The 17,444-nt window shown below is 33.5% G+C and overlaps 1 protein-coding gene across 6 annotated transcripts in view; it reads left to right on the top strand.

The window, feature by feature from the left end:
* The window catches only part of TBC1D32 (TBC1 domain family member 32), a 75,388-nt gene that overhangs the window by 14,233 nt on the left and 43,711 nt on the right, over window positions 1-17,444 (top strand). For all 6 annotated transcript variants that reach the window (XM_021547178.3, XM_021547177.3, XM_077782251.1 and 3 more), the window contains 12 exons: window positions 78-177; window positions 450-587; window positions 1,964-2,056; window positions 2,309-2,451; window positions 3,123-3,247; window positions 4,183-4,381; window positions 7,724-7,806; window positions 9,408-9,546; window positions 10,028-10,115; window positions 12,099-12,217; window positions 12,797-12,913; window positions 16,312-16,400. In XM_021547178.3, the coding sequence (XP_021402853.3) occupies window positions 78-177; window positions 450-587; window positions 1,964-2,056; window positions 2,309-2,451; window positions 3,123-3,247; window positions 4,183-4,381; window positions 7,724-7,806; window positions 9,408-9,546; window positions 10,028-10,115; window positions 12,099-12,217; window positions 12,797-12,913; window positions 16,312-16,400 (1,433 nt within the window). The remainder of the gene's footprint in view (window positions 1-77; window positions 178-449; window positions 588-1,963; window positions 2,057-2,308; window positions 2,452-3,122; window positions 3,248-4,182; window positions 4,382-7,723; window positions 7,807-9,407; window positions 9,547-10,027; window positions 10,116-12,098; window positions 12,218-12,796; window positions 12,914-16,311; window positions 16,401-17,444) is intronic.

Genomic DNA, 17,444 nt, shown 5'->3' on the forward strand with positions numbered 1-17,444 from the left:
GGGACAGTACTTGGATACAAGAGAGAATGTGTTTATTGTGAAATATCAGGTTTATTACTTCGTGTTTTATTCCACAGATTAATGCAGCAGTCCAGCAATGTCTTGATTATTTTGAATTTTGCAAGGCAGCAGTTAATAAAAATTCCAAAGTCGTTGACTTTGCCCAGCAGCATTGTAGTGAGTATCTTTGCTTGTCTCAGATTATATGTTTATACAGCCACATTCTTTAGGGTTTTGAGCATGCTACCTCAAGAGAGAGACATTCTATCTATTCTCTTCCCCAAATGTTGTATGACTGTATTTTTAGAGAAAATTAATAGCAGCAGTTAATTACTTAAGCTGTCTTTATATCCAAAATTATCTGCTTGTATTGCAGGAAGCAGCTAGGTACTGTAAACTAAACTACAAGAGTAAAGTTCTATTCTAAATTTTTTGCTTTACTGTTATAGGTGATATGCAGAATTTTTCTTACACTGGACCAGAATTACAGTACATCTATTTTGTTCATTCACTGTGCCTCTTAGGAAGACTGTTGATCTATAAGGAAGGCCAGAAACTCTTTCCAGTACAGCTGAAAAATAAAAAAGGTAGGGGGAGAGTTGAGGAAAATGGAACCTGCTCAGAAAAACTGTATCTATTCTTGATATATATTTATATATTTTCACTGAAATATTGTGGATATTGAAGAACAATACTTTGTTCACCAATTGTGAGCCTGGAAACTTTCATAAAGGTAGTGTGTGTGTGTATATCTATAAACGAGCATCTACACACAGTTCTTTATTCTTTGATTAATGTAGTTGAATGGATTGCTTATGTGTTTTACTTTTAATACATTAATTTTGTGTCAAAGGACAGTTGGATCAGTGTGCAAGTGAATCAGTTTTTCTAGGTGTGAGTAATAGCTTCAGTCAAACCATTTGATGTAATTGGTTGGGAGAGAGACATGCAGGGGCCAAAAGTTTTTCAGGTGTGAAAGAAAAAAATCAGTATTTCAGGCTAAATGCAAATTGAAAACAAGTGCTCTGAGTTTAATTTGTTAATTAAGATAAAATAAAAGTAGAAGGAAAGTTTCATAGCTGTGGAACAGAGGTGTTAGTAGGGACACAAGATATGAGATGGAAAAGTTCTTTAAGACAGAGAAATCTATATGGTGCAGGGTTGACAAGCAGAAGTGTGTGAGGGCAATTGTAGCGTTCCATTGCTTTAGTGTCTCTGTTAATTTGTTGTAGAATTCCAAACGTTACTGGATACTCATTCTGTGACTTGTCTTTTGTCCCTTTGGTTAGAGGATCAAGATTTGATAGATCCAGTGTAGAACAGCTGTGAGTAAGAAATGTCTACTAATAAAGTGCTTTTGTCATTTATACATTACCTGAGTAACACCCACCCAGCAGAGATCCGAGGATAGTAGTTGCTTATTTCTTTCCCATAAAATGTAATAATCTTGCCATTTCTTTTCTTAATAGTGTCCTTCTCAGCTTCATATATGGCAACTCTTTCCTCACAAATTGGCTGATTAATTTACATAACTACATTAAACTTGGAGCAATTTTTCCATCTTGCATTTAGCTACATTTGTTACTTTTGTTTCAGACCTGAAAAAGAGCTGTGTGACACTTTATCTCTTTTCCAGTTGTTTCACTTAATCTAATAGTAAGGTAATGCTTTTTTTCTACAGCCAGTATTTTCAAATTTTGGCTGCTGTTTGTTACAGTGAAAGATATTGTAAAATTTCAATTGGCTAAATTGAGAGCAAGATCAAGTCTTATAAGTTGATCTTGAAATACTTAGTACTGAGTCACAAGGATGTGTATGTCCTTTGCTTTATAACTTGTATATAATTGATTTCCTCTATACAGCAAAGCATTCTTTATATATATTTACAAAATCCATTTTTTATTTGGAAAATTAAACTTAGTCTTTAATTTACAAAGTGCTTTTTTTTTTTTTTTCTTAATAGATACTGTATCCATAACTGATATCTTGGTATTATTTGTTCAACTTATTTATTACTATCCAAGTTACCCAAAGACAGCTTTGGCAGCACATACAGGTAAATGTTTTTTTTATCTTATACGCTAATATGTTTACTTACAATGAGGCATACAATAACTTCTTTTGCTATTTTTAATTTGTGTCTGTTATTAGCATAGTTTTTCTCTTCCCTTCCATGCTTACCCTTTCTTCCACTCTCTATGTTGAATCAGGACTTAACAAAATTAATAATAATTCAGAAGCAACTATATAAATCATATAGATATTTGTATAAGTTAAAATATAAATAAATATTTCTTATGTTCACCAGAAAATTATTCTCCAGAAAGTCTTGTTATGGAGATTCTGCAGGTTTTTTGTGATCAAACAGGATGTGCTGCTGTGTGTTTGTATACGGACAGAGTGATAGATGCCCTGCTTCATCCTGTTCAAAGTTTACTGAATGGCACAGAGGTTTGTCATAATTTTCCAAATTATTTTTATATGTATAGAATATTATACTTTTCCCATATTTTCTATATAGAAGGTTTATTTACTCACATAGTATGGTAGCTTCTGTGGTATTTTATACATTGACTATCATAGTGTTCATTGAATCATTTAGTCCATTACTATATTGGTCTGACACGGAAGTCTTGTGAATAGTAACAAAACTTATGCTGTAGTGAGACTGTTTCCTTGGGAAAAAACACACTTTTAAATTTTTTTCTTTGGTTTTGGCTTTTTTCTGTGGTCACTTGCCTATTTCCTCAATGAATATTTTCTCTACTTTATATTTGAAAGGCAACCCACTTTTATTTTTTAATTAAACTGGCAACTTGTAAGTTAGGTGTTCTCAATAACTAGAGTAAATAAAGGGGTTTTTGTCTTCTTTATTTTTTGTTTTTTTTTCCTTGTAAGAATTTTTATAAGGATTATGAAAGTATTGGGAATTAGTGCCCTTTGTGATGAAGATTTCTGTGTAATGACATTTGAACATAAGCTGTTAACTTACTGTGTTTAAGACATTAATAAATCATCAGAAAGGTGACCTTCAAATTCTGCATACCTAAGACAGACTTGAAAAAACAGCTTTCACAAAACCATTGAACTTAAAGCTTCCTTTTTTCCCCTCTTCCAAATAGGTGTATATAAACTGCCTTGAAACCACTTTACTTGATGTAGCTGATATTTTGGCAAGGATTGCTGCTTCAGAAGATGGTCTTTCTCTTCTTCTTTATGTCAAAACCGAAAAAAATGCCGAAGACAGGTAATAGTGCATTAATGTATGGCATTAGTGAGCAGTTCAGTGAATTACATTGTTCTTATGAGACTCATTTGCTCATCTTTCATTTACCTATAACGTGATACATTTTGGTTTTGTTTGAGTAAAATATCTGATTATAAATTTAGTGTTTTATAGAATGTATGAGAGAGATCTTTATGTGTAGAACCAGGTAAAATGACAATGTAAAGAAATACTAATAATAAGGGAGATTTTCATGTTTTCCTTCTTTTCCTAATTAATGTGAGAGCTTTCCTTTCTCTGAATATAGTTCCATTATATTTGTAGTGTTATGTTTCAGACCAAAGGCCTCTCTTCTTCAACTTATTTTGTTTGATTTTAGAGTAAGTATTTAAACTAACCAAATTTATTGAAAGAATGGATTTAATGTAGCATTCATATTTCAGTAAACCTAGTAGAGACAGATCTTGTATAAGAAGCTGCCATGTGTAACACTGTACCTAACTTAGGATCAGTGTGTTCCTGTGAGAGGAATATAGTTAGCTGATGCTAAAAATTGTAACAGCAGTGAAACTGATATGAGCCTTAGAAAATAGCTAAGCCGCAGGTCATGAAAATGTTTGGAATGTACGTCTTCTAAGTGGAGAAATCTCCGAATTGTCTTCCCAACTGGACTCCTATAAAACATAGAGTCTGTGTAGTTCATGGTCCTATGGGTTGTGTGGAAGGCAATGGATATATTTTTGCATTGCATAGAACTATTTGCCAAGGTGACATCACTTGCTGTAAGTTTCTTCTGACTGGTGTTACAAGTTGTAATATAGTTTGTCCCTGCATAATGGGTCTTAATCTTTTTCCATAGCTTCTTTCCCCCTACAAAATTTAAATAAGTTTAGTCAGAGGATTTGTTTCAAGGCTTACTATGAAACAAAATTTTAAATGTATTATTTTATTTTCAGTCCTACAGCTGCTCATGTACTTGTTCAGTTCACAAAGAAACTTCTTCGTGATGACATTTCTCTTTTATCTGGATCTGAGTTAATGCCAGTTAAAGGAGCTTTTGTTTTTGTATGCCGTCAAATGTACAAAACTTGTGAAGGCTTACAGATGCTAATTCCTTATGGCTTGCATGAATCTATTGCAGAGGCCTGGAGAAAGGTAAACTTTGCTTTTGGATTGGGAAAAATCTTACTGTGAGAGGTTCAGCTTGTGTAGTAGTTGTTCTTATAGATTAATTTTTTTTAAGTAGTTAAATAGTATTTGAAAATGTTATAAACATGAAGTTCTACTTGCAATTTTTCCTTCTGAACGTGAACCTAGCAGAAATTTAATTTGAGACTTATATGCTTAAGATTAAAACAGGAACTATTGATGCATTGGTAGACCTGTCATTCATTGTCCTTGATGGTCAAAGTCACTCAATATCATGATAACCACTGACCATCACAGATCTTGCCTTCACTCTTGGTCAGGATATTTTAAAAGAAAATACTCCTGTGATGTGTTGTTATTAATTTTTTTAGTTAAACTGATTTGTGTCAGGTGGGTGGTACAGAGAAAAAAAATAGCAGATTGCAATTATTTGTTCAATTCCTTTTGCCCCATAGATCCTGCCCTATAGGTCCCCTGTGCCCCATAGATCCTGTCTGTCCCATGGATCCTGAAATCCTTCCTCAAATAGTGAGGTGACATTGAAATATTCTCAAGAAACCATAGTGAAAAGTGCCAGGCAGGAGTTTTTGTCTTACCTGTGTACATGGATTTGTTATGAAGTTTAGATTCTGTACTTTAACTTCAGTTTGATTTCTGATACAGTGTTTTTTCTATGTGAAGGAAAGAGCTTGGATCCAACAGTTCTTTGTATTTTGCTTTCTCTTATGACAGAATGGGTAAGATGGGAAGGAACCACAGTGGGTCTACTGGTCCAACCTCCCTACTCAAGCAGGATAATCCTATAGCACATGGCACAGGATTATGTCCAGAGGGTTCTTGAGTATCTCCAGTGGGGAGACTCCACAGCCTCTCTGGGGAATCTGGTCTAGTGCTTGTTCACTTGCACAGTAAAGAACTTTGTCATGTTCAGGTGGAACTTTTTGTACATCAGTTTCTGCCCATTGCCTCTTGTCCTGTTGCTTGTCACCACTGAGAAGAGCCTGAGTTCCTCCTTTTGACACTCTCTTTTCAGATACTGACAGATATTGATGAGGTCCCCTCTCAGTTGTGTCTTCTCAAGACTGAACACACCCATCTCTCTCAGCCTTGCTTCATAAATGATGATGCTTCAGTCACTTGTCATCATCATTTCTGTTTTCATTGTTCTGAAAGTCACATACAGTGTGAAAATCCTTGTGTATTGTAAAAAATTACTTAAGATAGAGAAATGATGGCAGATCTTGCAAATGCAGTTTTTAAAAAGTTCACAGGGAAGCGAATTCCAACATTTGAATCATTAAAATAACATGAGCACAATTAAGGTAAAGGTAGCATGCAAATCTTCAACTTTGGCTTCCAGCTTAACTGCAAGCATATTTAAACTGTAGGAGTTAGGACTTGTAGTGGAAAACCAAAGTCCAGCTGTGTTACTCATTTTACCCTGAAAAATGGGACTATCTTTTTGTATCTTAGAGAAGGATCAGATCAAGCTGGAACAAAGAATGGACTAAAAGAATAAATTTGTTTTTTTTCTGGAGGTGTGGGAAAATGAATGCAAGGGAAAAAGAATGGAAAATTTTTTCTTCCTTCTTCTTGTATGTTTGTACTGTATGCTTTTATTATTATGAGGTATTTAAAAAATACAGTCACAATGTAAACTAAGGCAGAAAAATACCAGAAAGGAGTACATGAATAGAAGGTACTTAAATCACCAATTTGAGGGTATTTCTCACTGTTTCATATATTAATATTGCCACAAAGCCATCTATTGTCTTGAAAATAAAATATATTATTACTGAAAATCATATCACAGTAAATTCTGTTTCTCATCAAAGAATATTGATTTTGAAACTTATGTTATTTCTTGCATTGAAAACTTGAGGATTTTTATTGAATAAGGGAGTTTAGTTCACTTGATCCATGCTGTAATTTACATAACTCAGCAATCTTTTTTTTGATGCTTTCCTATTGTGTAACTTGTCGGTCTCTTTCCAATTAGCCTGTTACTCTATTTAATCTTTATCACAGGCAGTGTTGAAAGCTTTTGATGGACTGAAAGCTTTTTTCCAGTTCTTTCCTCTAAAAAACAGCATTTAAACTTTTTACAAAAGACCTCTTTCCACATTAAAATCCCTTATTATGGTATAGAACATAATTTAGACAAATTGTCTTGATATGTACAAGATAAGTAGCCTGAATGTGTTGATTGAAAACAAAGTTTACCCTACAAAATGCTACTTCTTCACTTATATAGTCAAATTTAAACTGATGCAGAATCAACCTATTCTTGACTTCAAGAATCAACAAGCTATTACAGGAAAGTCAACTCCATCATCTTACTACTTTTAAAATTATTTTCTGGCATTTTTCCATTTTAAAACACCTGAAATTTATAAAATATATAGTCTAGCAAAAACAGTGGACTATGGCGGATTCTATCCAAGGAGTAGTGTCAATTTTTCGATGTTGGAACTGGTAATTTGCATCCTTTTCTTTTACATGTCTCCTGGAGTTTTAAGACTGATGGAGAAAGAAATTACTTTTTTTCTTGGCAGATTCTGATAAAATTCTGAGGCAGAATTTATAAATATCATAATAAAAGGGGAACAACAGATCCAGTATGTTTGACTAGTTCAATAGAATAATCTTTTGTTGATTTTTTACATCACATTTATAAAGTAGTAAATTAATAACTTCTCACTTTTATTTCAATGGTGTAATTTTCTTTTTATCCCATAAACTTAAAACAACTGAAATAATTATTTTTTGAATATGCATTCTTTCATGCCTGTTATTTCCAAATATAATATAAATGATGAAATATAAAAATATTTATATATTTATGTCTGTAACTCCAATGACATCCATACCAATATAGATAAATTTATATAATTTATAAATAAATAAAACAAAAAGTGGCAGAATTAATCAATAAGTTTGGCATAGTGATTCCAGAGGCTGTTATTTTTATTACTTTTGACAGAAATTGAATAAAGGGCTGTGTTACAATTTTTCCAATTTTCCCTTTTTTCATTTTTTTTCTTTTAATGTTTTTTGATTTGGGAGTCTCCACTTGGAAAATAAAGAGGTTCATTTAAGAATTCTAATTTAAAAAAAATTAAATTGTACTAGCTTTAAAATTGTTTATACCCAAGGAAGAAGTAAAAAATAAACTTTTCTGGAATAAAAACAATATAAAGGAATAGTGTGTTCTGTACCGAAGACTGGACTATAACTAAATAACTGTGGTTTTTTCTTTTGTATATAACAAGAGAATGAGGAAGATATCTTGTTTTAAAATGCTGTAAATAAACATTAAGGAGGTGTTTATTTATTTTTGTTTTACAGACAAGTTTGATTTCAGAAAGAGTACCTACTCCTGTAACTGATGCAGACTCCTCTTCATCAATAAGTCAAGAATCAAAATCCAGGTAACTTGATACTTCATTTATGCACGCATATAAGTGTGAACAAACACTGCTGCTTTAACGACAATTGAGACATCTTGTAATCCCATTACTTTCTTGTAGTTTGATTCCAGCTGGCAACTAAAAACTGCACAGCCATTTGCATCCCAATAGCATGGAGAGGCAAATCAGGAGAAAAAAAAAATATGGGTTGAGATACGAACAGTCTAATAATTTAAACAAAGTAAAGTATAGTAATACTAATAATAGTAATGCTATGAATGGTAATAATAACATTAATAGTAATGAAAAGGAGAGAGAGAAGCAGCACACAAGAGAAACAAGTGACACACAACTCAGTTGATCATCATCCTCTGACTGATGCCCAGCTCATCTCTTAACAATGATTTTTGGCCAGCTTTTTGGCCAACTCCCTGCAGTACTAAGCATGACTTCCAGTGCTATGGAATATCCTCTTGGCCAGTTTGGATCAGCTCTCCTGGTTGTGCTCTCTTACAGTTTCTTGTGTAACTGCTCACTTGCGCAGCATGGGAAACTGGGAAGTTCTTGACTTTGATAAGTGCTACTTGGCAGCAACTAAAATATTAGTATGTTTACCAAGATTATTCTCATCCTAAATCCAAAAAACAGCACTTTGCCAGCTGCTTAGAAGAAAACACACTCTATCCTAGCCAAACCCAGGACAGTCTTTTTTGCCAAAAGGATAGAGGTAGAGAAACTATCCTAGCATAGGTCTCAGTTGAGCTATAAAATTCTTCCTGACCTTTGATAACTTTCTTGGCTTAGAGAATGGTGTCTGATCTATGTAAAATTGACTTACAGTTTATTCTCTCTGACTAAAGAATTTGAGGTTTGAGAGAAATGTGAATTAGAAAACACAGAGAAAATAGCTGTCTATCTTATGCCTTTGATGTGGTGCTAATTTAAAATGCTGTTCTGCTGAATCATATTTACACCTTCAAAATATAATGTAGCAAGATTGGCAACATTTTGGCTGATACCAATTACAAGGTATCCTTCCTTTTTTACTGAAACTTAATGTCACTTCTTAGAATTTATATTCATTAAGATGAGAAATACACAAGTTGGCAGTCTGAAAATTCAGGACAATGTTGATTTTCCATTTACTGCTCTTAGTAGGTGAAGCTGTTGTATAAATATAGCACCTTTATGCGTAATTCTATACCAATTTCTTGCAGAAACCTTTAGCTCCTCAAATGTGAGTCCCTCGTTTTACATTCTTGAGAAATTCTGTGCCTGTTTTGCCAACATGTAACTGCCACGTTAATATCTTAAGATGGCATAGAGTCAGATTGTAAGTTATACATATGTTTAAGGATATGACAGGTCTTTTGGGTTCTGTCTTCTGTGCTCCTAACTAACCTTAGTTTTGCCACGCTGAGTTTGAATGTTGACACAAGATGCAGTCTAGTATATTATCTTTTTTCCCAAGTGCTTTTTTCAGTCTAACATAAGCTAATAAATTAAGCATAGACTCCAATGAGTAAAGTACTGTTGTTTTTCAAAGTTAGGAATTGTACTTTTTCTTTTTTCCCATGCTATTTTGCAAACAGTTTTTAATTACTATTTTGTTACTCTTGCAGCTTATTATGGGAAGAGACTTTGTTAGATGCCTTGTTAAGTTTTTCTACAACACCCAAAGGGCTATTTCTGCTTCATAGTACAGATGCCATGAATGACTGCGTAAACTTTATGTTTAACAGTTTATCAAAAAAAATCCAGGTAAGCATTGGGGTCTTCATAGTTCACTTTTTACTGTAAAATTTGAAATGCTAGAAAAAAAAAAATTAGACATTTTTGTTAGGTCATGTTGAAATCTAAATATGCTAGACAAAGGTTGAAATATAAAAAACTCAGATAATGTGCATTTTTAGGACAAAAAAAGTAATGTCAAAAGCACCCTACTGAATGTGTATAAAAACATTGTATAATACTAATGGTTTTATTTGCTCATATTGCATGTCTCAACCACAGTATGTTGTGTTTAAATTTTTATAAGATATTTATTTGATAAAGATGTTTGGTTAGGAATCTGACCCTGGTATGTCTATAGAGGATAATATCTATGAACTGTTCAAGTCTAAAGGTAAAGTGGATTAAATTCTGTAAACAAGTGTAAGAAAGATCAATATTTAAGAGATCATTTTAGAGTTTCATGTCTTCTGAACAACTAACACTGCATTTTTATACTTCTTATCAACAGACAAATGAATATGAAGATTTTGGTAATAGAATCATTGTTACACAAATGGCAACAACACCAATGGCTGCAGTGGCTCTGCAGAATTCAGGTAAATTGAAGGATGATGTTTTATGAATAATTGCATGCTGTAGTCCTTCATTTTGGAAACAGACAGTGAGAAAGATGTTAGAAAAAGATCAACTGTGTAAAGTATCGGGGCGCGGCTCTCCGGTACGGAGGCTCCGCCGATACGGTGGTAATAAGAATGCGTACACCACGGCAGGTTGTCTCTCAGACGCTGCTTTATTCGCTGAGGGCTGGGTGTCAGGGAGGATCCGCGACCCGTCCACTCGGCAAGGGAGCAGGCTCCGAGAGCCCCGAATAAGGGGCGGGGTGGGGCTTATAACAGGTGGCAAATAGGAGGGACAGGGTACAAAGGGTCCAGTAGGAATGGGGTTCGGAGGAGGAGTTGGGATGGAATAATTGGGGTACAGCAAATGGGGATGAGGGAAGGGGGCGATAACCGGGGAAGAGCCAATTACAGACAGAGAACTTAGGAACATTCTGGAACTAAAGGCAAGTACAAAAATGATTGACATAAAGATGGACATAACTGACAGTTACATAACATAAGGGGGGTGGTAGATTCGATGGGCAGCTTGGAGGCGGGAATTTATACAACAGCCTCCTCCCAAGGCATATTCGGGGGGGCTTTTCCCAAGTCCCCTACCGCAGTGTAAAATAATTACACAGTATTAACAAAAACTCCTAAATGTTTGTTAATTATTTCTTGATGGAAATGAATTCTCTCCAGCTTTCAAGTCATTCATTAATCTTGATGCAGCACTATAGGGTTTGTTTTATTTTTTTCTTCTGATATTATGCAAAATCTTTACTTTGCTCACTAGTTTGGATTTCCAGAAATTTCCTGTGTGTGAAAGCATCTGTACTGTTTAAAAATAAGTTTGCAGGAGCTTCTTATTTGTCTACAGACCAGAATTAATAACTGTTTATGTCTGTAATTTTTTTTGAACATTTCTTTGGTTACTGACTGCTCAAAGGGTGAGGAGCTGCAAGGGCCTGACTGTCATTGGTGCAGTTACACATTAGTGAGATATAAAAGAGATTGTGGTGCAAGAAGAATTGTCAATTCAGATGAAATCAATCTCAGATAACCCAACTGTTGTCATATCATCAACAGTCCAGCCATTCTATTAAAACTAGAATCTCATCAATAAAATGAAGGTAATGTCTTAGGCTGCTAAGGAAGTCCATGAGGTACAAAAGTTGCACATAGTCTCTCTGAGAATCTAGAAGTGGCTGGTGTGACTAAAAGACTGGCAAAAGACTAAAAGGCAGGCAAATTCTGTCAGTCAAGGAAACTGATCCATTTCTTAGTTAGTTACTATTTATGCCTCTGGGATTTTTCACAAAGCAGGGAGCAGATCCACTGACGAGTTGCCCATCTGTCCTGTTGTAAGGTTTTCAGTCAAATTGCTTCTTATGGCCCTTTTATGCCCTTTGGCGTCAGAGACAAATGATATACCAAAAAAAAGCAGCATTGATTTTCAAACCCAATTTGAAGATTTCAGATTTAGATGGCTCTTTCCCCTTCTATTTAAATACTTAATGTTTTACATTTTAACAATTTAAATTCAGCTGGTAATGCTTCTCTTAACGTTGGGGTTTTTCTTGTCCTTTTCACTGTGGTATGGTATAATTTATTAATGAGTTATAGTGAATCTATATTTTTAGAACCACAGAGACAATACTAGCTAAGCCTTGATCCATTGCAGTTAACTTTTTAAAGAAGGTCAGAAGCTCATTTACATAGAAGATATATAAATGTAATCCTACTCTAGTGTAATAGTCTTTGGAAACCATTGCTGCAGACTGTAGATTGAACATAAGCAGACTGCTCTAGAAAGGTAGTTTTGCCTGAAGGATTGGGAATAGCAGGGATAGTAACTAAGAAAATCTGTGTTGTGAAATTTCAGCTTTCAGTATAGAGAATTCTGCAAATCTTGCTTAGAATAGTGCTGTAAAATATTTTTAATATAAAACTCATGATTAGAACAAACATTTGTTTTAGGCTTCATAAAGGCACTTGTGACTGAATTATGGGCTCTTTTGGAGTGTGGTAAAGATGATTTGAGAATAACCGAACCGAAATCTACTCCAGTTGACCCTATTGACCAAAGTTGTCAGAAGGTGAGAAATTATTTAATCCTATGGTTTTGTATGAAAAGAAACAGTGCTGTGGTTCAGACAGGATGATGCATACCTTTCTGTAAACTTTTACTACAGCTATACCTGCTTCTTGGCACATGTGTCAAAAATTGGTATAATACACTAGTTAAATGATGACTGATACAGGATTCTTCTGTTGCATGACAGTTCACAATGCCAAGGATTAACTATGAAATAATCAATAAAAATCATGACAAAACCAAGTCTTAAGTGTTGGCCATCAGTTTATGTCCAGATTACTGTAATAAAATCAGGAAGGGTAACATTTTAGATTATTCTTTGTCTCAAGATTTTAGAATTAAGTGGTAGTGAAATACTGTAGTTTTCAAAATTGCATGTACAATTTGATATATAATAGATATTTCAGACACTATTGCCCTTTTAGATTATAGAGATGCCTGCCAGGGTATGCAGTCTTGTTTTGGACAGGTCTGTTTATGTTAAGTTCAGCCTGTAAATGGCAAATAATTGCTAACACTTACTTGGTTGCACTTAACTGATTAATATCCCCTGTTGTCCCTCCTTCTTTTCTTTCTCTAGTCATTTTTGTTTCTGGTAAACTTGCTCACTTACCCAGCAGTTTTTGAGCTCCTGAGTAAACGAGATATACCAAATAAACCCATGTACTCATTCCGTGAAGTACCCACAGATATAATTGTAAGTATTTTGAAGGAAAAATAATTCTGTGGAGACATTTTTACCTGAGAAAGTGTTATTGTTATAAAAGAGTAAGTTTTTTTCCTATTGAAAGATTTTTAATTTTTCTGCATTTTGTATTATATACAGCATGAGGGCAGTATATACACATATCACTTCATCTAAATTTTCATTTTGAAATCTTAAAAGGTAATATAGATTTTGATGCCTAATTTAAAGATCATCTTTCCTTACTTGTGTTAGAATTGTGTTTTTTCACAGAAAAAAGTAATATAAATAATCACGTTTGTATGTGCATACAGTTACATATGGGAGAATATGTGTACTTGTACTTTATACAGCATTGCTCTATCACACTATCTGTGGATTTAAAAAGAATAAAAGAAAAAAGCCAAAACAATGAAAATACAAAAGTGCCATACCTCAGGCAATTTTTTCAATAGGACACATAATTCACACAAAGGGAAAAATCAGTAATTGGAAAGCTACTGATTAAGACATAGTTCTGAGAAATAGCTTCACCATTTCTGTATTTAGTATTATTTTGTATTCAATCATTCTACTGCAGTCAATTACGGCTTTTTTCTCATCTACAAAGCACAAACAATTTATGACCTTGTGTGGCAGTTAAAATCAGATTCTTTTTCTAATGAGTTAGCACTTTAAATTGCTTTTATGTTGAAGTGTTTGTCTAGCACAGGCTCCGGATTGGTGATATTTTAAGTTGTTTAGACAGATTTTATCATAATAGTATATGTTATGTTTGGAAGGGATTTTTGAGTTCTTTTTTGCAATATGGTTTGATGATTTCAAGAGGAAATTGCATGATAAATTTCATTTTTCCAATCTACTCAATGCTAGTGTGTTTACTGATGGATAGCTTTGTTCAGTTATCATTTTTTTTAAGGAATTTGGAGTAAGATAGATGTGTGCTGAAGATGGTAAGTATTTGAGAGAACTCAAATTGTGGTAGAGCTCAAGAATGATTTTTGCAACTTTTGAAAGCCAGTGTTACTTTAGCTTTAGAGGTGCTTGAGTATTTTTATGAAATTTTCTAGGTTTCTAGAAACGCCATACTGATACAATTGTTCAAAGTTCCCTGAGGAGATGTTTCGGATGAGATTGTCTCACTTAACTGCTGTTCAGCAGTGTGTTTTGTAAGCCTAGCCATCCAGTATACACCTAGCTGTGTAAGATAGGCATCCAAGACTATGTATTTAACAGAAAGGAAATAGTCAGATCCTCTAATGTTAATTCATTGTATAATGGCTGAGTCTAAATACTCAGAAAACTTCTGAAGTTAAGAAGAGATACATGTTTTTGGGCAGTGATTCCAGAAAGCAAACTGTAGTAGATTTTGACTGGATATGACTACAAGAAGCAAAGTAAAAGCAACTTCTGTGTCACTAGAAGATGTGATTGGAAGACTTAACTTATTTGTGTGCCTTATTTTTTCTCTATTTCTGAATTGTGTCACATTGCCACAGAATGTCACTTGTTTATGCTAAACTATATTTGCTAATGCACAGAATTTAATAATTTTTGTATAGCCTTTCTTGAATACCCAGGATTTAAACATTTCTACCTCCTTTATATTTTTATCTGACTTGCTGTATCATTGACTGAACAGATTATCAGTTGATAACAACTGATAATTTTGACAGTTGATAACTTTTGCAACTTTTAATTGTAGACTAATCAGATTTTAATTTGTGCTCTTAGAAAAGCTTTTCTTAATACATGCAAGATTTCTCTTTACTGTGTTTGACATGTAAAATTATTTTAGAGAATGGAACACATAATTGAGGGCTTTCTGCCTGCCTCCAGTCTTAGAGGGTTTCTGCAGTGTATATATTCAGGGGAATCTAATTCAGAAGGTACCCTCTAGACCTGTAGCTTTGAAAGACATTAGAACAGGTGATTTTCTTCAGTGATTCTGGTGAATCTTAGATGGTTTGTCTTAGGTATGCAAAGTAGATGACATCTGACCTGTAATATTTAAGCTATGCTCTGTAGCTGAGCAGTGCAGATCTATCCACACATTTTTTGGATGTAATCTTATGTTAGACCTTGTTCATTATCTTCCTTCCTAAAAACCAAAATTAGAGCTTACACTCCTTTCTCAGTAGTCCTCTCACTGTGCCTGCTCTTTGTACTCTTTGCAGCTCCAGGCTTTGATTTATAAATAAGAGAAGGAAGTTGGTGCCAGAGAAATATCCCTTAGCATTTAAGCGTTTGTATGTAAAAATATCTGAAAAATCTTAATTCCCAAACAAATCAATCGCTTGCATTATCAATTTTATGAACGGCCTTGAGGTCCAAATTGAGTTTTTTAATTGAGAATTTTATTGTAAATATACTATGTGGAAAAAGCTGCCTCCTCCACTGCCCCAAAAAATCTAATAGGAAAAGTATGTATTTTAAATAAGAGTACATTTTATAAAGACAGTTTACTATGAAAAGTTCTAGGCTTTTTTTTATTATTGTGAGTTTTACTCATGACTTTTACTTTTCTCTGTTGAAAACCGGAGGTTTTGTTGATTTCATTGAAGTATAAGTCTTAACTTTCCCTTCATATCTTATTGAAATGACTCATTGATCTAATTAGGTGAATGATAACTCCCTCTTCTGTCTCTGAAACTGTATTTCTAAAATGTGGAGAAAATAAAACTTTGTATTTAATTCAGATGAAATAAAGCTCATAAGGATTTTTTAATCTGTTTCTTGTGACCATAGCACAGCAATCTCTCTCTGACATGATAACATCAGTGAATGTTTTTGTTCATTCCTTAGTTTTTTTTAATAAAATAATTTTTTTCAGAAGCAGTTTGCAAATGCAGTGAGCCAGAGGGGAAGATAATTGGGTTGGCTTTGTGGAAGAAGTGGGAAGCAGCCACAAGTCATTGTCTGTTACATGAGATGCTCCAAGATGAAAGGTGTATGCCTCAACATCTGAGCCAAGCCTTGTTAAACCAAGACTAAATGGCTGTGTCTCGAAGCATGTAGTACTAACCAGTGTGAGAAAAGGTTATTATTCTAAAAGAGTTACTATTCTCTTCATTAAAATAGGCATGTACACACTTCAAACATACAAAAAACATTTTAATTTTTTTTTGTGGCTTAATACTGAAGAACTAGGATAGTCGATATGCAAGGATACTTTTGTATGTTTATATTCTTAGTAGATTTCTTTTTCTAACCTTCTATGTGGTTAGGAAACTTTTGCCATTTTTGCATACAGTTTTGCTGTTGACTTTTGTGAGGAAAACACCTCCTGTTACAGAAATAATTTTAGTGTGTGTTTTAATAATACCTTTCATTCAACAGTAGATATCCCTGTGAAACTATGATGTGCATAAATTATAAAAGCCTATATGGTTTTTCTCTTTCTTTGACAGGATATCATTGACAGGCTTATAATTTTGAACTCAGAAGCTAAAATTCATTCCTTATTCAATTATGAACAATCCCATATATTTGGTCTGAGGTAAGATGCATTTTTTTTTATTCTCCGGTCACATTAACTAAATAGGGTATAATATGCTTGGATGTGTTACTTCTGACAAGATAACATTGTTTGGGTTTTATTATGTATGAAGGTGAAATTCCCCCCTTTTTTACCATAAGAAGATTGAATGAAAAATGACCTACCAAATGAGAACAATGATGTATCTAATCTTATTATCTGTAAATGGATATATTGTAATATGAGAAGCACGGATAGAAACTGCATGTTATTTTGCCTACTTGACTGTAAAAAACAAGTTGTACACCAAAAATACTAAAATTATTTTTTCTATGTTTATGTAATTTTGGTTTATGTAGTCTCCCTATACTTTAAATTGTTTTTTAAGTATTTGTTTAATTATCACCTATTTCATAAAAAATTAGCATTTGATTCCAAATATTTCTAGGAACTAAAGGTACAGTTAAAAGATGCTCACACTGTTATACTCATGTATTGTAATATTCAGTGCTTTATAATTTTAACATAGAAATTAGTTTCTGCATTTTTATTCTGTTTTCCAAGGATGACTATATAAATCCTTGAATTCACTTTTTTTTTAGGAACTTATTTTAGACAATTGATATAAATATCTATTGGATTGTACTTCATGATATGAAAAACTTTGATTTGTTTTTTTGATTGCCTTGCTTAAGCAAGATATAGCCCAACTGATTAGTTCTGAAATACTAGCTTTTTGCAGCCATATTTGTATTTTAATATCACAGTAAAATTATTTCAAACTATATATGAATAACCAAAACAAGTGGTAGAATTTGTTGATAAGGATGAGCATAGAGCAGATGAACAATGGCAGAGATTGGAGTTGGGAGATACATGATTTTGACATACAAATCAAAAGTTATAAATGCTGCTTTGGAGAAAATCACTAGTTTGTATAGGAATGAGAAGTCTTAAGATGAAATTTGAAAAATAAAATATTGTTCTTCATTTAGGATTAGACTGACTCCATAGAAAACTTGATAGAACATCCATTGATTTAATTAGGATCAAGAGAAAATGAGA

The sequence above is a fragment of the Lonchura striata genome, chromosome 3 (assembly GCF_046129695.1).
Source record: "Lonchura striata isolate bLonStr1 chromosome 3, bLonStr1.mat, whole genome shotgun sequence".
Classification (NCBI taxonomy): Eukaryota; Metazoa; Chordata; class Aves; order Passeriformes; family Estrildidae; genus Lonchura; species Lonchura striata.